The sequence below is a fragment of the Dermatophagoides farinae genome, chromosome 2, assembly GCF_024713945.1.
Source record: "Dermatophagoides farinae isolate YC_2012a chromosome 2, ASM2471394v1, whole genome shotgun sequence".
Lineage (NCBI taxonomy): Eukaryota > Metazoa > Arthropoda > Arachnida > Sarcoptiformes > Pyroglyphidae > Dermatophagoides > Dermatophagoides farinae.
In genome coordinates, this window is record NC_134678.1 from 722,863 (window position 1) to 745,012 (window position 22,150).

At 29.6% G+C, this 22,150-nt stretch overlaps 7 protein-coding genes across 10 annotated transcripts; 4 read left to right on the plus strand and 3 right to left on the minus strand.

The window, feature by feature from the left end:
* Positions 1–4,192: 4,192 nt before the first annotated feature.
* Positions 4,193–5,525, minus strand: LOC124499686 (uncharacterized). The gene is made up of 2 exons (XM_075728543.1): positions 5,156–5,525; positions 4,193–5,099 (listed from the first exon to the last, which is right to left on the minus strand). The coding sequence occupies exons 1-2, from the start codon at positions 5,502–5,504 to the stop codon at positions 4,330–4,332; spliced, it is 1,119 nt and encodes a 372-aa protein (XP_075584658.1). The 5' UTR covers positions 5,505–5,525; the 3' UTR covers positions 4,193–4,329.
* A 3,813-nt stretch (positions 5,526–9,338) lies between these two features.
* LOC124500100 (muscle LIM protein 1) lies at positions 9,339–10,032 on the plus strand. The gene is made up of 2 exons (XM_047064137.2): positions 9,339–9,615; positions 9,684–10,032. Exons 1-2 carry the CDS (start codon positions 9,420–9,422, stop codon positions 9,788–9,790), a joined length of 303 nt encoding a protein of 100 aa, XP_046920093.1. The 5' UTR covers positions 9,339–9,419; the 3' UTR covers positions 9,791–10,032.
* An 817-nt stretch (positions 10,033–10,849) lies between these two features.
* On the minus strand, positions 10,850–11,797 carry LOC124500102 (muscle LIM protein 1). The gene is made up of 4 exons (XM_047064138.2): positions 11,637–11,797; positions 11,298–11,529; positions 11,190–11,207; positions 10,850–11,112 (listed from the first exon to the last, which is right to left on the minus strand). Exons 2-4 carry the CDS (start codon positions 11,488–11,490, stop codon positions 11,024–11,026), a joined length of 300 nt encoding a protein of 99 aa, XP_046920094.1. The 5' UTR covers positions 11,491–11,529; positions 11,637–11,797; the 3' UTR covers positions 10,850–11,023.
* Positions 11,798–14,960: 3,163 nt separating this feature from the next.
* Positions 14,961–15,792, plus strand: LOC124500099 (muscle LIM protein 1). Its single transcript, XM_047064136.2, has 3 exons — positions 14,961–15,308; positions 15,385–15,401; positions 15,472–15,792. Exons 1-3 carry the CDS (start codon positions 15,112–15,114, stop codon positions 15,558–15,560), a joined length of 303 nt encoding a protein of 100 aa, XP_046920092.1. The 5' UTR covers positions 14,961–15,111; the 3' UTR covers positions 15,561–15,792.
* Positions 15,793–15,890: 98 nt separating this feature from the next.
* On the plus strand, positions 15,891–16,839 carry LOC124499693 (uncharacterized). Its single transcript, XM_075735778.1, has 2 exons — positions 15,891–16,268; positions 16,350–16,839. Exons 1-2 carry the CDS (start codon positions 15,957–15,959, stop codon positions 16,809–16,811), a joined length of 774 nt encoding a protein of 257 aa, XP_075591893.1. The 5' UTR covers positions 15,891–15,956; the 3' UTR covers positions 16,812–16,839.
* NELF-B (negative elongation factor B) lies at positions 16,665–19,236 on the minus strand. The gene is made up of 2 exons (XM_047053738.2): positions 18,591–19,236; positions 16,665–18,518 (listed from the first exon to the last, which is right to left on the minus strand). Exons 1-2 carry the CDS (start codon positions 19,161–19,163, stop codon positions 16,836–16,838), a joined length of 2,256 nt encoding a protein of 751 aa, XP_046909694.2. The 5' UTR covers positions 19,164–19,236; the 3' UTR covers positions 16,665–16,835.
* Positions 18,758–21,209, plus strand: LOC124491131 (acidic mammalian chitinase). 4 transcript variants are annotated; one of them, XM_075735775.1, is made up of 4 exons: positions 18,758–18,827; positions 19,618–19,849; positions 20,023–20,657; positions 20,723–21,209. In XM_075735775.1, the coding sequence occupies exons 2-4, from the start codon at positions 19,813–19,815 to the stop codon at positions 20,969–20,971; spliced, it is 921 nt and encodes a 306-aa protein (XP_075591890.1). In that variant the 5' UTR covers positions 18,758–18,827; positions 19,618–19,812; the 3' UTR covers positions 20,972–21,209. The 4 variants fall into 4 exon arrangements, with proteins under 4 accessions (XP_075591890.1, XP_075591889.1, XP_075591888.1 ...); XM_075735774.1 differs by lacking the exon at positions 18,758–18,827 and adding an exon at positions 19,303–19,440; XM_075735773.1 differs by lacking the exon at positions 18,758–18,827 and having other exon boundaries at positions 19,450–19,849.
* The last annotated feature ends 941 nt before the right edge of the window (positions 21,210–22,150 follow it).

Here is a 22,150-nt window from a genome sequence, read left to right on the forward strand (position 1 = left end):
ATTGCATCGTAAAGAAATGTTTTGATTTTGAACAACATTTTCACAATCAGGAAACAGGTTTTTCTACATCTGAATCCGACAAACGAATGAGGAATTTTTTTCCGTTCTTGCTAAGATAACATGGCAGAAAAAAATCACCTCTACTCATTAAGATATATTTATTGCAAACTTCATTACTTCATTATTGTCAATTTTATCATCAATTCAAAAATGACTTTATTTCAAAAAAAAAAAAAACAAATTGCGCCCAATCGATCAACTTGGAGCCGAGAAAATTGCTGAATTTCAAAAATTATTCTCTATAAATATAATGAAATATATAGTCACATTTGGAATCAATTTATTGATTAAATGTTTTTCATCGATAAATCGAATCAATCGATAATTATTATTGATGACCTTTTTTGGATCAAATTTTTTTTTTATTTTTTTTCGCAACACGCATGCGCGCACAGAAAAAAATGTCAAATAATAGCAAAAAACAATAGATTGAGAGGAAATTTTGAGGAATTTTTTTTGTTTTGTTTTAAATTTTTTGTCATCCCATGGAGAAATTTGTGGGCTACAAATGTGATATTTTGGTGCTTTAGAAGAAAAATAGCCCAAAGTAGATTTTTTTAGAAAAAAAGTAGCTCAAAATTTTTCTCGCTTTGAATTTTCTAAAGATTTCCGTTAAGGGCATGCGCGTTTTGCATTTTTTGCGTTACGTTCAAAAGTTTAACCTGATGACTATTATGCATTTCTTAATAAGTTCGAATTATAACAATTCGATTTATGATTGAAAAAAACATGTTGATGTTTTAAGTTTGAGTGTTAATGTAAAATTGAAATTTGAATGTTTCAATTTTGAAAAATTGAATTTGTTTTTTTGGTTGTCTATTATCAACAGATGGTAAGAGATTTGCTGTGTTCTTAATATTTATGTTTCATGTCATTTTTTCATTTAATAGTGATAAAGATTCATTTTCTTGTCATAATTTTGTATTGTAACAAAAATATGATCATAAAATGTTATTCGAATTTGATATAGAATTTGAAAGACGAACTGGTAATCTTAATGAAGTTGAATTGGAATCATGGTCGAAATATGATGATATTTTGGAAGCTAATAAAAATGATGTTACATTTAATAAACGTTTGCATAGTGATGATAATGATAATGTCAAGGAAGGAATTGCGCGGTAAATTGAAAAAATTCTTTTATTTAAATATAGACTAATTTTTCTTGAATTATTGGCAATGAATTAGCAAATCAATATGCAAAAGATGGAACAAATTTGTCCTATATTTCGTATGATCTTTTTCTAATTTCATTGGCCAAATATTTTTTGGAAAACATCATGCTTTATAATTGGGATTATCGATGAAAATTTATTCATTGAATCACACCTCTACATGAGTACCAACGGCAACGAAATGAGTAACCTGCTTTCCCAAAGATCATTCTTTTTTTGTCCAATAATTCTAAGAAAATCATACCAACCAAATAGATTTTTACAAAAAAAACTTAATGGAACGTACAAGGCAAGGTTGATCGATATCTTTGTCCAATTTCTCTGGTCAAATATTTTTTGAAAAACATCATGCTTTACAATTGGTGCTATCGATGAAAATCTAATCAAGATGGAAGAACTACTAGATACTTCTTTTCCTCGATTTATGGTCATTTATTATTTTGTGGAGATCTAAATTTTATTTTGGTTCAATTTTATCTGGAGATGAAAAATTTTGTTTTCCAATATTTATAACCGATTATTTTCTGTATATAATTTTTTTCTTTTTATCTTCTATTTATAATGGTATAAGAGGTTTTCTTTTATAATAAATAAACTTTATTAAAATAAAATAAAATGATCAAAATATGAAGCAGCGGATATGCAGAATATGAGAATAATTTCGGAAATTTATTTCATTCAGGTGAAAAGTTCCCTGTAAATTGTGATCACGTGATGGGCTGCAATGGTTCTATTTTTCTGCTTAAAGCGCGCTAAAGATCTTCCATTTTCATTCTAAAATCGATCGATTTTAGAACATTCTAATAAGATTGTAAGCCTGCGCTTTTAGAACCAAAATATCACATTTGTAGCCCACAAATTTCTCCATGGGATTTTAATTAATTTGTTCAACAGTGCACACATACACATATAAAGACGAATGTTAAATGGAAATAACAAATGATTCAAAATTAAAGGTTAAACTAATAGAATTATACGGAATCATCATTATCATCATCATTTGATCAAATCATAATTATTCATGTTGAATGTTCTCGCATATAGAAACCCATGATGAGAAAGAAAGCGGCGATATAGCCAAGAAATGCTTCGAATAACCCCCGATACGTCAGATCGCCAAGATAGCCAAATGTAAAGGCAATTTTCTTACCAAACATCAAACGTTCATAGAGATCATCATATTTCAATTTCATTCTAAGATGTATCAAACAATTCAATTGTATTTGCATTGCTGGTATATAATCTTTGATTTTATGACAAGCACTGGATACATCAGCTAAGGTCATAAATGGAATGAGACCAGTGAGACCATGCACAGCTGTAACCGCTAAGAATAAAAATCGTGCTTGCAGCGGTAAATCTTCAACAATTAGTATACACATCAATGTCACATTAATTGGAATGCTAACCAATGCATAATAGTAAAGCGCCTGGCTCCAGGCATCTTTATCGGTGAATATTTCATAATAACATAGAATATTATGTTGTCGATAGATGAATCGTAGTTCCATCAATTCATTTGCACCAATTAGTTTTCCATTACGTGAATTTTCAGAAATTGCATAGAATTTTTGATTTAGATGTTTCAATGTATTATGAAACACCTGATATGGTGCCGATACCGAACAGGATAGGAGCATTGCGCATTGGAACATTTGGAACAGATTAACTAGGAATAAAATTAATTCGATGAAAAGACAAAATTTCATATTCAATGAATTTTTAACTATGTCAGTTGTAGCCAGTTCAGGGACAATGAAAAACATGCCAATCAAAACACTAATTGCTTTATAAGAATTAAATTTAGTTAGAATTATAATAAATAAATATAGCCTCACTTACCAACAAGGATGTGTCCAATAAAATTGAAACAATCAATAATCAATACGAATAACAAAACATCTGTTCGACTTTTGATATTTGCATTGGGAAACAAACGCATTTTGTTTTGATTTTCAAACAAATTCCTATCGACACGATCCAATTGCAACCATGAATCGATCCAAACACGAATTCTAAACAAATGATTCATCAAGAATCGTGGAATTATTATTGATAATAAACGATGATTGCTAGCAAATTGTTGCTGATAATCGTCGTAACGTTTTGACAATTTCTTTGCAATATTTTCATCCGTATCTCGGCTTTTATAATATTGATCCGTATTATATACGATGCAATCATACAGCACTTGAAAGCTAAGTGTATCAACGTGGGTATAGAAAAATGTTTTGATACCCAAAAATCCAGTCAATACAAGCAATATTCCTATGATCATGAAGAATTTATTTAGAATGTTTCGATGATTCCAGAAATATAATGAAACATAATCATATTTATATAGTGGAAATTGTTCTGGATCCATATAGATTAATGAAACGAATAATACTCGTATCAACCAATAAAGATAAAGGATTACTTCCGTATTATGTAATAGCCGAAATCTTGTTGTTCCATGTTGCTCGACAATATGTTTCATTGCATGGTAGATGAAATGACGAATTTGAAACAACATTTTTTTTTGTTGGTCAAAAACACCATGGATTGTTCAATTTGAAACAAAGAAATCGAATGAAATTCAAACAACAATCAATGGCCAAAAAAAACTGAAAAAGAAGTCTTAAGAAAAAAAAATGAAACATTTTCACAATAGAAATCGGAATTTGAAAATGAAGACTGCTTATCATGAATTTATTTCATTTGAATAATTCAAAACTTTTTTTGGTGACTGATTTATTGTTTGGTTTTATGCATTTTTTCTCTATTTTGCTTTTTTGACGAAATAAAATTTGCATGATTTACTGCCATTTTTCCACTTTATCAGTATCATTTGTTAGATTCAAAAAACCAACTTTTTATCATTTGCATGAATTGTTAAAAATAAAAGAATAACTTTCACAATAAACTCATCATTATTATTAATGTATGTGGAAAGCCATTGCGAATCATTAATATTTTTGAAATAAAATAGTTTTAATGCATAATGATTCATTTAAATTGGAAACATTCTATCGATCAACTGATTTTCATCATCAATAAATTGAATCGATACTTAATCAATGAGTTTTTTCATCATTTTAAACGTAACACACATTTAACTTGTTTGATTTCCATTCATATAGAATCTGATGATCAGAAAGAAAGCGGCAATATATCCAAGAAATGCTTCGAATAACCCGCGATACGTCAGATCGCCTAGATAGCCAAATGTATAGGCAATTTTTTTACCATGAGTTAAACGTTCATAGAGATCATCATATTTCAATTTCATTCGAAGATGTGTCAAACGATTCAATTGTACCTGCACAGCTGGTATATAATCTTTGATTTTATGGAAAGCACTGGTAACATGTGCTAAAGCTATGAACGGAATAAAACCAGCGAGAACATGCAAAGCTGTAAGCCCTAAGAATAAAAATCGTGTTTTCTTCGGTAAATCTTCCAAGATCAATTCACACATAAATGTCACATTAATTGGAATGCTAACCAATGCATAATAGTAAAGCGCCTGGCTCCAGACATCTTTATCAGTGAATATTTCATAGTAACATAGAATATTATGTTGTCGATAGATGAATTGTAATTCCTTCAATTCATTTGCACCAATCGGTTTTCCAATACGTGAGTTTTCAGAAATTGCATAGAATTTTTGATTTAGATGTTTTAATGTATTACGAAACACCTGAAATGGTGCCGATACCGAACAGAATAGAAGCATTATGCATTGAAACAGTAGTAACGCATCAACTAGGAATATAATTGATTCGATGAAAAGATAAAATTTCATAAACAATGAATTTCTAACTATGTCAGTTGTAGCCAGTTCAGGGACAATGAAAAACATGCCAATCAAAACACTAATTGCTTTATAAGAATTAAATTTAGTTAGAATTATAATAAATAAATATAACCTCACTTACCAACAAAGATGTGTCCAATAAAATTGAAACAATCAATAATCAATACGAATAACAAAACGTGTTTTCGACTTTTGATATTTGCATTGGGAAACAAACGCATTTTGTTTTGATTTTCAAACAAATTCCTATCGACACGATCCAATTGCAACCATGAATCGATCCAAACACGAATTCTAAACAAATGATTCACCAAGAATCGTGGAATTATTTTCGATAATAAGCGATGATTACGAACAAATTGTTGCTGATAATCCTCGAAACGTTGGGACAATTTCATTGCAATATTTTCATCCGTATCTCGACTTTTATAATATTGATCCGTATTATATACGATACAATCATACTGCATTTGAAAGCTAAGTGTATCAACGTGTGTGTAGAAAAATGTTTTGATGCCATGTAATCCGGCAATGAATATTAATATTAAAATTATCAAAAAGAATTTATTAAGAATTTTTCGATGATTCCAGAAATATTTTGAACCATAATCATATTCATATAATGGGAATGTTTTCGAATCGAAGAACATTAAACCAATGATTAATAATCGTATCAAACCATAAAGATAAAGGATTACTTCTGTATTATGTAATAGCCGAAATCTTGATGTTCCATGTTGTTCGACAATATGTTTCATTGCTTTGTAGATAAAATGACGAAAATAAAACAGCATTTTTTTGGTCAAAAACACTTGATTTGTTCAATTCAAAACCAAGAAACCGAATGAAATTCAAACAACATTCATTGTCCAAAAAAACTGAGACAGAAATCTTAAGAAAAAATGCAAAATTTTTCTTGGATCAAACGATTCATTTCATTTGCATGATTTATGGCATTTTTTCGCTTTTTTCCACAATTAACTTAAAGTTTATTCAATACCATAATAACCGGTATTTTAAGGGAAGAAATTTGACTTGCGAACATTCTTCTTATTCTTATTCAACGCAAATGTTCGTAATTAGAGAGCTGAATTTATTCCGAATTTTGCAATAATCATGCAAAATATGTTTTTAAAATGGCAAATATTTTTTCTAATTTTTTTTCTTGCATAATTCAACAATAACCATCATCAGAATATATCGATTATCCATTTGATAAATTTAATTTCGTATTAAGTGCAATTTTTTCACTTCTTGTGAATCAAATGGATACAAAAACAGAAAACAAAAAAAAATGTTCCATTAATAGCCTGGATGAAGGTCATTTCATTATTTTTATTTTATTTTTTTTTTCAATGAAATTCAATGAAATTGAGAGATGTTTCAACATAGAATCATGAACACAGAATCGTCGTCGTTGTTGTTGAATGAAGGCTATGCTTACGTAACACAAATGACGACTACGACAACAACAACGACAACCTAAAAAACGTACAAAAACCAGAATGAAAAAAAACCTTGCTTTGTCCATTACGTCATCATAGAATAATATGAATGAATAGAATTTTTGAAACACACACACTCACACATCCACCAACGCAACATTTTTTTTTTGTTTTGTTTCGGGGCCATTCTAAACTATTTGGTGGATACATAGATCATCATCATCATCAGGTAACAAACACACACACACATACCATTGGCGAACATACACATGACTATTCATTCATTCAGAGAATTATTTCAGTAACCAAAAATAAAAAAAAAATTAGGATCCTAGCAAAACAAACTGCTGCTTCATTCATTGTAAATATGGCACATATAATAATAATAATAATCATCACCAAAAATAAAAAAAACACACACACACATCACGTATACCCAAAAATAGACCATACAGCAGACTAACAAAAATTGTTATTCTAGGTCAATTTTTTCTTTGATGTCATTCTTTGTTACTGGTATCTGTTTTTTGGTTCAATGATTGGTAGTGTTCTCTTTTTTTTCTGGTTTCTGTTGTTGTTTTGATGATGACGATGTTATCATTGAAAAAAAGTGTTTTTTTTATATATTCAAAATACAAGAATATTCTGTGTGTGTGTGTGTATGTATGTTTAGTGGATCAATTGAAACCACCACACCACACCACACCACCACAACCAATACACACACACAGAGAGAAAGAATATTCTTAACTAGGTTTGTAACTTTTTCGTATTCTGCTTCTCACTATTTGCGTGTGTGTGGGTGACGTCAACTTGCCCTGATCTTTTTTTTCCACAATCATTGTAGTCATCGTCGTCAAACATTTATTTTGGTTTATCATTGAATTATCAACGAAAAAAAAAAACGCGCGCGCAAGTTTATTTATTATGATCCATCAATGGAAACGCATTTTTGTTTTGAACAACCAAAAAATTAAAGGGTGAAAAATTTTTTTTCCCTTCTTTATTCTGAATTTCTATGTTATTTTTTCTTCCTGGATAGATTTTTTGAAAACAAAAAACAATTTTTACTTTAAATTCAATTGAATTGGCTATTGTTGTCAGTTTCAGTTTTTTTTTTTTTGGTTCATTCAACACACAAATAGACAAAGAAATGTCAGAAAAAAAGCGAGAAAGAAAGAATTGATTATAAAAGTGCATGATAGTTCGTTGAACTTGGATAAAAACATACACACACACACCAAACAACATGTATATATATAATGGAACCATATTTTTTTCTCACTAATGAATTTATTGTGTTGGATTTTGCGCTTTTTTTCGACAAATTCCGCGAAACACACACACACTATTGACTGAATGAGCGTAAATTTTTCTATCTATATTCTTGATTTTGGAATATATTTATTCTCTCTTTCTCTATTCTTGGATTTTTTTCGGTGCGATTGAAATGCGGAAGTTTTATGCTTTTGGGTTTTTCGCTGATTAGTTTTGTCATTTTTGGTTTTATTTAATTCAAACAAAAAAAAACATTGTTCTTCCTGTTTTACATGAATAAATGATTTTCAGTTTTTTTTTGAAATGAAAAAAATTCAGAATACTTTGTACAGAATAAATAGTGCTCAAAATATCATTAATCAATCAATCAGTAGGAAAAAAAGAAATTTTTTACAATTTTCCACAAGAAAAGGAGAAAAAAAATTCAGCGCGAAAAAACAAAAACAAAACGCGCGCAAAAACTAAAGAAAGAAAAAAAAATAACGCAACCATGAACCTCAAGGAGAAAGGACGAGGGAGAGAGAGAGAGATTATAATGGCGTCATTGGTGGCCTAATTTTTTTTCTATCTATCATTCACCAACAACAACAACATCTATACTACATACAATGATGACACAGTAGGAAAAAAAATGGAGAAAAAAAACCTTCCACCCACGCACATTCAATGGTAACATTTTTTCTTGTTTTTTTTTCTCATATACAGAAAAAACCCCCTTCTTCTTCATTTCTGTTGACTACTACTTTAGATAGAAAAAACAAACAAACAAACAAACATCATCATCATTCTTTCTTTCAGTTTATTTTTTCTGCCTTTTGGACAATTTTTTTTCCAATTTAAAGCCAACACTAACAAAAACCATAAGAAAAGAATTCAATTCTGAATCAAACTAATATTTATATATATAGAGAATGATTGGTGGCAGGCTAAAAGACGCCCACGCACACACACACACAAACACAATTTATCAACAGACGTCATCATCATCATTGAATTTTTTTTCAAAAAAATACATAACTAATTCAAAGATTTTAGATTTGATGAAAAATTTTTTTTTTGAAAATCTGGCGAAAAAAAATGCAGAAAAACAATCAAATCAAAGATTTTTTGTTTTCATGGCTCGTTACTGATGTGTGTCTGGTTGAAATGTTGTTCTTGATGATGATGATGATGATGATGATTAATTTTGAACAATTTTTTTTCTGCTGCAACAATCTATGCAACGACGACGAAGACGAAAAATTGGCAAAATTTTCAATATAAAGGTTAAGGTTGTTGAACGATATTCGATCGTTTAAATGTTTGGAAAAAAAATTTGGAATTCTTCAATTTAATACACAAATGTACAAAGATGTCTAAAAAAAATAAACGCAATACACACACATTTATCGATTTTATTTTTTGGCAACGATCCGTTGCGTTTTTGTTTTGTTTACGTATTTCATTTCAAATTTTTATTTTTTTTGACTGAAAATAAAAAGTAAAAGTATTACGATTGCCCCAAAATGAATGAAGAAATCTTGAAGTTTGAAAAAAAATACAAAAAATTCAGGGTATAAAAACCTGTGTGTAGTGAATAGAACAAAAATTCATTGATTTTTGTTGATTCATCAAACATCAACCAGTAAAGCAGAGCAAAAGATTTTTGAAAAAAAAACAATCATGTCATCAGCAATCTGTATGAAATGTACACGTCCAGTGTATCATGCTGAAGAAATGTTAGCCGGTGGTCTTAAATGGCATAAAACTTGTTTCAAATGTAATCTTTGTAATAAACGTTTGGATTCAATGAATGCAAATGCACATGATGATGCATTATGGTGTAAACAATGTTATGCACGAAAATTTGGTCCTAAAGGTGGGAAAAAATTTTTTTGAATTTTTATTTTTTATTTTTCAAATTTTCATTTTTTTTTCTTTTTACAGGTGTCGGATTTGGAATAGGCAGTGGAGCATTAGGTATGGACATTGGTGAACATTTGGGTAATAAAGAATGTGAAGTAACCAATAAACCATTGGGTATTAATAATTAAACTAATCAACTCAATCATCGAGCAATCAATCGTCAATCGACATGATAATTCTGTTTTCATATTACGAACAAATTCAATGCATAGCCTATTTTTAAAAATGAAAACAAAAATGCCAAAAAAATGAATTCTACTCGCTTGATATCAAATCATCAAATCAGCTAATAGTTACTATTATCGTTGTTGTTGTTGTCATTTTGTCAAAAAAAATGTTTTAAAAATAAAATTTTTTCATTTTTTTGAAATTTTCAAATTTTCAAATTTTTTACTACACACTAACGCCATCTATATTAACTCGAAGTAACCAAACAAATATTCGAATCAAAAAAAAAAATTGAAAACAAACGAAAATCTACTTACCGAATTTGGATGATTATGATTTCAGTTTCCGGGGAAAATTTTTGTTATAAGTAAATGTAGAGTGAGTGAGTGAGTGAGAGAGAGACAATGGAAAAAAACACAAAAATTGAAATTTTTCTGCAAAAAAAAAATTCCATTGGTTTGTGTATCCATCATTTCATTTGATTCTAATTTTAGACACAAAACACACACACACACAAACACATACATAAATTCGTTGATCATTTCAAGCGTTAATGATGTTGATGATGATTCACATAGAATTTCATTTTATCATTGAAAACAACAGAAGAATATTTTTTTTTTTGGCAACATTTCATCGTTCATAAAACATCACACAAACCATCTGGCATTGATATATTTTCATATCTCATGGATGAATAAATTTCAGTGTATTCACATTGGCGAACAACACACAAAAGGATCAAAAAAAAAAAAAAATATCAACCCAAAAAAAAAATCAAATGATTCGAAACATTCGAAAAAACACTGACAAATATGGAATGTTTTTTTTTGGTTGTTCGAAAATTTTTTTACATATATAAATCAATCCTGAACTAACGCCATCTGTATTCGTATGGAGCGACTAAAAAAAAATCCATGAATTTTCGTTGAATTAAAAAAAAAAAAAAAATAAAATAAAACACACGATAATTAAGACATTAAGATAAGAGATAAGATAAATGATGTATGTAATAATAATTTGATTTTAAAGATTTTTATTAATTTATTTCATTTTGTCGCTCATATATAATGTGAATAGGTGGATTTGTTTGTTTTGATTTTTTATTTTATTTTTTTTTTTTTGCAAATTTAATGTAAGATAATAATAATAATTCAAATAGACATCTTATTCAATATATATGATGAATCATCTTATGTATTAACACCGGATGGTTTGTTTGTCATTTGTGATTCTCGATTGCCAAGATGTTCACCGACATCCATCGATAATGCACCAGCACCTGGAAATGGAAAGTGAATTTTTTTTTTTTTTTTTAGAATTTTTGTCTTGTTTTTGGACATTTATTTTTTTACTTACCACCACCAAATCCATAGCCTGTGGCCATTGAATAAAAAATGAATGAAGAATTGGAAAGAAAAATGATTTGAAAATTTGAATACATAAAAAATTCAATTAAATTTTCACCTTTAGGTCCAAATTTACGGCCATAACATTGTTTGCACCACAATGCATTATCATGGGCATTCACGTTGGTCGAATCCAAACGTTTACCGCATAGATTACATTTGAAACAAACTTTATGCCATTTATTACCACCGGCCAATAATTCTTCGGCAGCATATACTGGTTTATTACAACGTAAACAAATGTTAGACATGATGAATTGATTTGATTTGATTTGATTTCACCCGGCAAACTGCAATACAATGAAACGAAAAATCAAAAAAAAAAGATGAAAAATTTGAAGATTTTACTGGCCATCACAATCAAACAATCAAACAAACAGGAAACAAAAAAACTTACAAAGAAAATTTTATTCACAAATACACAAACACTAAACAACAACAACAACAACGACGATGATGACGACGATGACGACTAAAGAATATCAAAATCAAAATGAATGCAAAAACAAAATGGAAAATGTATTTATATATAAGGTATAAATAGACGTTGAAAATGTGATTAGATTTGATTTGGCTTTTTATATTCGAGCTAGTGGGGGAAAAAAAATTCTTCTTCTTCAATCAAACAAACAAAAAAAAAAAAACGGGCGTCATAATGTTCAACTGGTGATTTCAATTTTTTCTGTTTTTTACTCTAATATAGCAATAGATGTGTGTGTATGAAAAGAAATTTGGCCAACAGAATTGATTCTTTTTACATACTGCTACTGATTGTTTTTACTGTTGTTGTTGTTGTTACTGTTGCTGCTGCTTGACAAGATTCTGCCGATTCTTTGATCCATGCCACACACACAAACATAAATGTTTTGGCCATCAAGTCAAGGATATTTGAATGTTGTTGCTGCCGCTTATGCTGATGCTGATGCTGTCGTGAATAAAGGGCGTCAAATATTCTAAATATTCATTCTTTCACTTGTTTGTGATGCAAAAAAAAATTGTATATATGTTACACCTTTAAATGGTAGAAATTTGGTTGGTTTCATTTCCCAAATATTTGAAAGAATTTTTTTTTTAATTTAAATTCTAATAGCAAACATCATCATTGTATCATCATCATCATCATTGTTGTTGTTGGGTGGATCCCATCAAGAATCGTTAGAATTCTAAAAATAAAATTTCCCCATTTTCATTCTTATTCTTATTCATCATCATCAACATCATTAACATTGATCAAGTGTTTCCCAAACAACCTGTTTTATTTATTTATTGAATAATAATGGAAATAAGGAAATAAAATTTGTGAATCACTGTCTAGACATACATATATACACACACACACTAACTTTGACGATAACAACAAACAAACAACAAGACGTCGATGTGTCGTTGATGAAAGAAAGTTGGCTTTGATTTGGCAAACAATTCGTGTCAGAATTTTTTTTTTTTTTTTTTTACTATCGTCGTCACTATAGTATGAATTAGATTTGAAGGGCTCATCATCATCATCGGCTTTATGTCTATTTATCCTCTAAAAATAATGATAAAAATGAAAAACAAAGATTTTGATGACTTTCACGATGATGATGATGATTTTCATTCATGTTTTGTTTTGTTTCGTTTTTTTTTTTGGAAAAGTTCCAAATTCTTTGTGATATGCAGTAAAATTTTACTGGAAAACAAAAAAAAATTAAAATAAAAGCCCGTATCAATGAATTTTAGAAAAAAAATCAATCGGACTCTGGTTTCTATGGTTTCACAATCAGAGATTTGTATTTATATATAAAATGACTGGAATGACCAGGAGAAATTTCATGTTTGTTTTTTTTTGCAGAATTCAAACTAACCGATTGACCATCAACATGATCATGGATGAATCGTGGCATTGGTTTTGTACAAAGCTTTTTTCCAATTGCAATCATACAATAATAAACATCGTGGACAACAACAAAACTGATGAAATACAAACAACAACAACAACCACAACAACGATAACGAAATTGAATTTAAATTGTTCAACAACAATCGATGAATCGATTGAAAACTATCGATTGTATTCAATTTGGAATCGATTGGAAAATCGTACGGAAAAATTATGGCATCAAATGAATCGTGGATGGAAATCAATTGATGAACAATTTTTATTGCTCATCATCATCATCATGTTATTCATGATCATCACCATCATATTTCTAATTGGTTATATTTGTAAAATATCACGAAAAAATTCCCGTAAACAATTGAAGAAAATTTCCAAAAATTTAAATGAAAAATGTTATCTATTATTATCGACAAACGATAATGATGATGATGATGATAATGATTATGGCCATGTTCATTTATGAATAATTTGAATTATGTGGGTAAATTCTTTTGATTTGATTTTTTTTTAAATTAAAATTTTTAATTTTTCAAAATTTAAATTCATTTTGCTTTCAACAAAAAAAAAAAAATTTTATATACGGGTTTAACACTAAAATTTCTGTCTTTTCAATTAATGTTTTTTTTTCTACCGGATGCATCTTTGGCTTCATTTAATTCTTTGACAACACACACACACACACACACACACACACACACACACACGCAGAAAGGAATGTTTAGGCTGTTTTGTTTCTGCTGTGTATGTACACACAGAATCCACACAGAATATTCTGTATATGCAATAATAATTATAATAACAATAATTTCATGAAAAGAAAGAAAGAAAAAACAAATGACGAGAGCCAAGAAAAAAAAATTTCATACCAAAAAAAGAATTTCATTGACGCCAGAACACAATTTTCGCCAGTTATGTTGATGATGCGAATCTTCTTTTCGTACATTTTTTTCCTATTTCTCTCTCCCTTTAGTCTATTGCCAATTTTAAATTTTTTGGGCTAATGTTTTCACATCTCAAGAGTAATATGGTTTTAACAAGAATATATCAACCAATACAGTGGTCTTCAAATCGGGTACTGTAATTTTTTTTTGTTTTGTTTTCTATGAATTTCACTATATATAATATATTCACACACACACACACACAAATTGAACAAGTTCACGGTAAATGATGGACGGAAAAAAAGTTGAACACCACTATTGGAAAAAAAGGCGATAAAAATCAATGAAAAATTAGAACAACAACAACAACAAAATGAAAGTCGGATAAAAATATTCATTCTTTCTTACTAACCATGGTGGTAATAATATGGTGGGAAACAAGAATATTCTGGAATTTGTTGAATTGATCATAATTGAAAAAAAAATAATAATAATAATAGTAATTCCTGTCCACATTTAATATGATTGATTAGTTATCAGATTAATGATCGATCAAATTGAATTTATTCACTTGTTCTGCTTGATGGCTTACAACAATGGTAGTTTATTTTTTTTTTTTTTTTTTACTCTCCAGAATTGTTCAAATTCTTGGTCTCGATTCGATGATCATCATGATGATGATGATGACAAAACATAAACACAGGCAATTCATATTAATTTTTTTTTTTGACAGCGGAAAAAATGATAATATTCGGTAATAATTTAACAAAAAAAAAAAATGGAGGCAAAACAAAAAATTTCATTTTTTTTCACTTGTTGACAGTTTTGCTCTTTTTTTCTTGATTTTCTACTCTATAGATTCGTGTGTGTGTGTGTGTGTGTTTGTGGTGAAAAATTGATTGATTTATAACTCAGAATGTGAAAGAAGAAAAAAATTTCAAGTATAAATAGCCGAATGTGTATGTGTGTGTGTGTGGTGATTATGATGTGAAAAACAAATTTTATTATTACGATTGTCAATAATCAGTAATCTGAGCGATTTTGTTTGTTTTTGTTTTTTGAAATAAAAAATTCTTCAATTCAATTCTTCAACCAAAACAACAGCAATAACAATGTCTGCAAACATTTGCCTACGATGTAGTAGACCAGTATATGCTGCTGAAGAATTATTGGCCGGTGGACAAAAATGGCATAAAGTTTGTTTCAAATGTAATCTATGCAATAAACGTTTGGATTCGACCAATGTGAATGCCCATGATAATGCATTGTGGTGTAAACAATGTTATGGCCGTAAATTTGGACCAAAAGGGTAAAGAAAAAAAAAATTTTTTTTTGAAATTTTTCAAATCAAATTTTTTTAAACTTTTTTTTGGATTTTTTTTCAGTTATGGATTCGGTGGTGGTAAGTAAATCAATCAATGGACCAAAAAAAAACAAGACAAAAATTCTAAAAAAAAAATATCCACTTTCAGGTGCTGGTGCATTATCGATGGATGTTGGTGAACATCTTGGTAATCGAGAATCACAAATGACCAATAAACCATTGGGTATCAATAACTAAAAATCAGCTAATCGTCAATAATAAAAAAAAAGGAAAACCTGCTCAACTGTTGAACGACGCATTCATATATAACGGATACAAAAAAAAGAAAAAAAATGTTGTCCATTATTACCATGACGATAAAGATTAGCAAATTTGCGGAAAATAAATACCGAGTGTGCGTGTGATTTATGATCAACCAACCAAACAACAACAAAAAAAATGATAATAAAAACTAAACATTTAATAAACATACCTGTGTAAAAGATTACAATAATAATTTTTTTTTATGACCAAGAGTTATCAGTTGACATGGATTTTTTCGTTTATTATGATGATGATGATGATTTGGCCAATTTTTTTTCTGGTAACACACATTCAATCATTTTATGCTGGATGATAATGATATGAGAAAAGATGGCTGAACCACGAAATCAAAATCAAATTCAAACATCATCATCATCATCATCAATGATTGGTGGCAAAAGAATCGTGAAAATTTCCATAATTTTAATATCAATTTCAATTCTATTGAATGTTTATCAAAAATGGAATAAATTTTCCATGAATATTGATAAACGTTTGGAAATGTTTCAAAATTCCATACAAAATTTGGATAGAAAATTTCAATCATTCGAACAAATGTTGAAACAGGAACATTGCGATACAATCGATAAATCGAATAACAATCGAATGGATGATGATGATGAACAAAAAATTCGACAAATGGTAATTATCATCACATTACAATGATGAAAATGTTTCAAACAAAAAAAAACTCTAATTATTTTTTTCTCATGTAAAAAAAAGTTCTCCATAAAAGAAATGATCAATGAAGCTCAATTGGAACAAACAAAACCATATGTATGGTTTGCGTCGAATGAAACCAAAATACCATTGTTGACATTGGTTGCGAAACATATTCTACAGAAACAAAATTTTCCATCATGTCAACATGAAAACATTCCACATGAATTTGATTCATATAGAAATTGTTTTCGTTCATTATCAATTGAATTTCATAATCGTATATCGTTATTATTCGATCAACATCATTGGTTCACATTGGTTGGCCGTATACAATATGCATTCATGATAACGACAATACAATCACGTAGAAATGAATATCTATTCCAAATTGGTAATATTTATTTTCAAATTATTGAATATGATCATTTATTAACAATGCCATTTGATGAAATATCGGATGATGTTGATGTATCCAATACAACCATGATTAATGATAATAATGATGGTGAGCAAAAGAAATGATTTTCTAAAAATAAAATGAAAAAATTAATAATTTGTTGTTGGATAAGATCTATCCGATGATGATGATGTGGATCGAGATGATGATGACGATGGTTGATGGAATGGTGATTGATATGATGATGTTGGTGGTGGTAATGGTGACATTGGTTGTCCACTATAAGGTGATAATGGATTATTTGTTGTATCTGTATATGGTGACATTGGTGGCTGTTGTTGTGTACTATAATAAGGTGTCGGTGATAAAGGTGATGATGGTTGTGGTGGTGGTAATGTTGGTGGTGGTACCGGTGAATGAGGAGGAAGAGGATGATGATGATGAGAATGTGAAGGTGTATGATAAACATGTGGTGATGGTGTCATCATTGGATGATGTTGTGTTGTTGTTGTTGTTGTTGTTGTTGATGCAATACGAACGGATGCAGAACCACCGATTGGACTATCCACTACATTCGTATTATTACCGGCAATAATTTGATTTGATTGATTTGCCACTGGAGTTGTCGGTAATTGTGGTGGTTGATTTTTACGTAATTTTTCTTCTTTAATTTTTTCCAAATATTGAACCAATTCTACAAATGTTGTACGTGTCCGTTGATCTTTTGTACTGGGCATTTGAACATAATGTTGAAGTTTCATCATTAATGATTCTAACCGTTCCTGTGGTATCCATTGATTTAAATGATATATTAATTTCATCAAATGTACAGCTGTACTATTCATATCCAATGCTGGCAATAGTATTTCATCGAAAACCAATGTACATAGATCATCATGTACAAATTCATCAGCCAATTGTACAAGTGCACTGACCAATATATGTTGATATGGATCTGAATGGCTTAGATTATTATATGTTGACGTTGTTGTTAATGATCCCAATACACGAACAACGGCTTGACGATCATGTTGTCGTGCTGCTTGTGCTGTATAATAAATGGCGAATATAGCTGCTAATGGATCTTGTTGTATGAATGTCTGAAAACAATCTGGTGGTGGTCCACTATGTTCAATTATTGTTAATGCTGATTCACGATCATCTGGTGGCAGTTTTGAATTAACCGATCGTACCTGATCATCAACCATAAATCCCATTATAATGGGAAGAAAACGTGTTAATATTTCAGGATTTAATTTTGGTTCACGAAATGCTTGTGTTTTCAATATTTCATGTGCATGTAAACCAAGATTAAGAAGACGTAACAGAAATTGTAATGTTTGATGTTCACGTGGACATGATTCATTAGTGATCAATGAATTCAATATTCTCATGGCCGTTTGTACAAGAAAATTAACGGCATATGGATCATATAATGCCATAGCTAGATCACTGAAAACAGCTTCTTGTCCTTTTTTCACGTTATCAAGGAAACCTTGCAATTCTCGAATACGTTTATGATCGACGGTATTCTCACGAATACAGGCATCCAAACACCAGGCAAATTTATGACAAGCATCCATCGATGTAATATCGGTTATATTAGCATCATGTAATTCCATCAATAAACTAACACGTAATGTACAATAATGTGGATTTTTCGTATGTATAAATACGGTACGAACAAATTGTAGAATCGTATCATAAAGCAGAACATTTTTACCGACCATTTGGGCCAATGATTGTAGAATTTCATTCTGGCGTCGTTGTTTCGGTGTGAGCAAAAAGAATATATGTTTCGATTCTTTAATGTTGGCAAATATTGCTTCTTTCTAAAAAAAATTTGAGTGAATAAATGAAAAATTAAAATTCAATTTTCACCAGAAAAAAAGAATTGATTATACCTCTTTAACATATTCCGAAAGAATTGGTGATAATTCACCAACAAGCATTGATTGATGTTCTTGCCAAATATGTCGTTTAACGGATACATCACATTTTTTGTATAGTGATTCATCGGCCACCAATAATTTTAGATATTTATCTTCAACAACTTCAATATTTTTCAACAATGCCATCACCACTGGCTGTATCATTGGCATTTTAATCAATGGAAATGATTTAGCCAACAATGCTTTCAGGTTAGCTTCACGTTTATTTGGATCCATTTTTTGTGATATTTCTTCAAAACGATTAATTAAATTTTCACGTAATTCTTCTACAACGGATTTATGAAATTCAAAACTTTTTACACCCAACAAATGTAACAATGGAAACATTGGCTGCAATGATGGCAATATGATACCATTGTTTGATTGAAATTCCAATATTTCTGGCCATAATTTATTATTATTATTATCATGTTGTTGGTCATCATTTGAATTCTTACGGAATGACTCGGTCAATATATCACGTAATGTTGAACGGCCATGAATGCCAATCTCTTCAAGATCTTGGATGAATGTAACATCATCCATTTTTTTTTGTTTGATTTAAAAAAAAACGATCACCAAAAACAAAATCAATTTCAATTGAATCAAAAATGAGCGTGAAAATTTTTGTTTTTTTTTTGCTTTGACAGCATGAAAAATTCATATAGTACGTAATAGCGTTGTTTCAAAAAAAAAAAAAAAATGTTTGCAATGGCAAAATCATACAATGTGTCACGATTTTAAGTCATTTTTCTGTCGCATCCTGGCATTTTAGTTTGAAATTTATGATTCTTATCATCAGTCATATAAAAACTGAATAATGGTTTGTCATTTTCGTTGTTGTTGTTGTTTGAGTGCAAATAAAATATTCGTTGCATTTCACAAAGCAAAATTGTGACGAGCACAAGACCCAAAAAAAATGAAACTGAAAATTTTAATTTTTTCCTTATTTTTCTTTATAATTTCATCATCATCACCATCATTATCTGTACAACAACAGGATCAATTCAAATTCAAACGTGTTTGTTACCTACGACCAGAAGCGAATTTTCCAATCGATCGAATTATTGAACAAAATCTTTGTACCCACATTATTATTGCATTCGTTTCAATCGGTGAACAATCAGAATTATCATATGACCAGAATGTCGCAGATTTCATACGAATTTGTCGTCAATCAATCGATTCGAATGTCATGAATTCGAATGTTAAATTAATGTTTTCAATCGGTGGTAAGTGATGTATTCCACGAATTTATTCTTATGAATTATTACAAAAAAAAAATCAATCGATAATTCGAATTTCGATTCATCATTTATCCAAATATAAATAGGTGGTGGAGGTAAGACAAAAAAAAAATTTTTTTTCACAAAAAAAATTCATTTTTTCCATTTTTTTTCAATAGCTGGTGGTTGGAAGATGGCGTCCTCTACCGACACACGTCGTAAACATTTTGTAAATTCAATTCTACAATTCATACGTGAATATCAATTGGATGGTGTCGATATTGATTGGGAATTTCCATCGTGGCCAAAAAAATTATTCCAATATTTTGAACGTAATGATTTTATTGATTTATTACATGAAATTCGTAATGGTTTCAATCAAATGGAACATGAAACTGGAAAACATTTAATATTAAGTGCAGCGGTGGCAGCACAATTTGTCATTATACAACATTCATATAAAGCAAAAGAGATGGCTAAATTTGTTGATTTTATCAATCTAATGACTTATGATTATTTTATTTACAAATGGTATTTTCCTTATGTTGGCCATAATAGTCCATTACATTCACCATTGTTGATACCATTCGATAATGGACCGGCTAAAACATTCACAGTGAAATGGTCAGCAGAATATTGGACAAAAATTGGTATGCCCAAACATAAGATTATGGTCGGTATACCAACATATGGAAAACGTTATATTTTGTTCCATGAAGCAGCCAATTTTCCTGGCGCTATAGCCATAAAAGGTGAAGATGATATGTCATATAGTGAAGTATGTGCGTTTCTTAAACGTAATAATACCATTATGGTGAGTAGTAGTGATTCTCTGATCGATTATTGATCAATAAATTTTTTTTGTCTGTTTAATGATAGAAATATGATGGTGTAGCCAATGTACCATATGCATATAATCAACGTGAATGGATTAGTTTTGAAAATACTGAAAGTGCATCGAAAAAAGCCGAATGGATTTGTATGAACAATTTTGGTGGTATTATGATTTTTTCATTAAATGCTGATGATTATCGACAACAATGTTCATCTTCGTCATCATCAATCCAGTTATTTCCAATACATATGGCCATACGTGATACTGTTATTAATAATTATGGTGGTGATTAATAATAATAATTTTTTTTTTTCATCACTGCTTATCGACTGTCTGCCTGCCAGTATCATCATCATCATCATCATCCACTACTATCAAATCCAAATCCAAATGATCAAAAATGATTCAATCTCAAGGCCATAATAATCTCTACATAATCATCGTCATCGTCGTGATGTGAAATATAAAATTAAAAAAAAATAATTAGAGCATTATCGATTTGATAATTATAATGAATATTTGAATTTTTTACATCTGCCTGGTTTCTATTGGTTGTTGTTGTTGTCGTTGTTTTTGTTGTTGTTGTAATTAGCAATATTTGACTATTTCATTAATTATGTGCACGAGAAACTGAATTAATGAAAAAAATGAATGAAATGAAATGAAATTAAAATTGAAAAAAAAATCTAGTCAACGCCTTTTGCTTATATATTCGACCATATGGTCTTGGATTTGGAAATTTTTTTTTTCGTTGAAAAATAAAAAAAAAATTCGCCTGGAAAAAAAATGTTGTCAAAAACAAATGTTTAACAAGGTAAAGCGTAGGTGGTGGTGGTGGTGGTTATCGCATTTCAACATCTAAAATCAATTTGTTTCTGGGATATTCTGGTAATAATCATCAAACAAACAAACAAACAAACAAAAAGGTCATCTTGGTGTTTTTTATTTTTTTTTCTTTCTAAAAATATAATAAAAAAAAGAAATGTCAAACTCGAATGAATTTGAACAAACACAATGGACACCAACACACACACATACACACACACGCGCGTAGGAGGATATGATGATGATTATGATGGTGACAATAACGAACCAACCGACCAAACATCAAATATGTCACACACACTGGCAAATTAGTTTGTTTTTTTTTTCATTATTTCGCACATTGTCATCGATGTGTAATAATAATCACACATAATACAACACAATACACGCTGTAATAATAATAATCTTGATGATGATGATTGTCAAATTTCGAACACCAGAACTAAAATTAAAAAAAAAACAACAAAACAATCGATAATTTTTTTTACGATATATCGATATGAAACATCAAAATATTTCATGTTTTTTTTCTGGCCATATGCCCATTATTTTATTTTTGTCATCGTTTCGTTCATTCATTCAATTCATCATCATCGACGCTAATTATTACGTAAGGTAAACAAATCAGAAAAAAAAATTGATTGAAT

What these genes read in the sequence shown, in the direction of transcription:
- LOC124499686 (XM_075728543.1), bottom strand. Translation starts at nt 5,504, where the DNA reads ATGCAGTATGATTGTATCGTATATAATACGGATCAATATTATAAAAGT. An exon ending in TATTGGACACATCTTTGTTG is followed by an intron (nt 5,100 to 5,155) that starts GTAAGTGAGGTT and finishes ATTCTTATAAAG; the next exon opens with CAATTAGTGTTTTGATTGGC.
- LOC124500100 (XM_047064137.2), top strand. Translation starts at nt 9,420, where the DNA reads ATGTCATCAGCAATCTGTATGAAATGTACACGTCCAGTGTATCATGCT. An exon ending in ACGAAAATTTGGTCCTAAAG is followed by an intron (nt 9,616 to 9,683) that starts GTGGGAAAAAAT and finishes TTCTTTTTACAG; the next exon opens with GTGTCGGATTTGGAATAGGC.
- LOC124500102 (XM_047064138.2), bottom strand. Translation starts at nt 11,490, where the DNA reads ATGTCTAACATTTGTTTACGTTGTAATAAACCAGTATATGCTGCCGAA.
- LOC124500099 (XM_047064136.2), top strand. Translation starts at nt 15,112, where the DNA reads ATGTCTGCAAACATTTGCCTACGATGTAGTAGACCAGTATATGCTGCT.
- LOC124499693 (XM_075735778.1), top strand. Translation starts at nt 15,957, where the DNA reads ATGGCTGAACCACGAAATCAAAATCAAATTCAAACATCATCATCATCA. An exon ending in AACAAAAAATTCGACAAATG is followed by an intron (nt 16,269 to 16,349) that starts GTAATTATCATC and finishes TGTAAAAAAAAG; the next exon opens with TTCTCCATAAAAGAAATGAT.
- NELF-B (XM_047053738.2), bottom strand. Translation starts at nt 19,163, where the DNA reads ATGGATGATGTTACATTCATCCAAGATCTTGAAGAGATTGGCATTCAT. An exon ending in TTTCGGAATATGTTAAAGAG is followed by an intron (nt 18,519 to 18,590) that starts GTATAATCAATT and finishes AATTTTTTTTAG; the next exon opens with AAAGAAGCAATATTTGCCAA.
- LOC124491131 (XM_075735773.1), top strand. Translation starts at nt 19,537, where the DNA reads ATGAAACTGAAAATTTTAATTTTTTCCTTATTTTTCTTTATAATTTCA. An exon ending in ATTAATGTTTTCAATCGGTG is followed by an intron (nt 19,850 to 20,022) that starts GTAAGTGATGTA and finishes TTTTTTCAATAG; the next exon opens with CTGGTGGTTGGAAGATGGCG. An exon ending in AACGTAATAATACCATTATG is followed by an intron (nt 20,658 to 20,722) that starts GTGAGTAGTAGT and finishes GTTTAATGATAG; the next exon opens with AAATATGATGGTGTAGCCAA.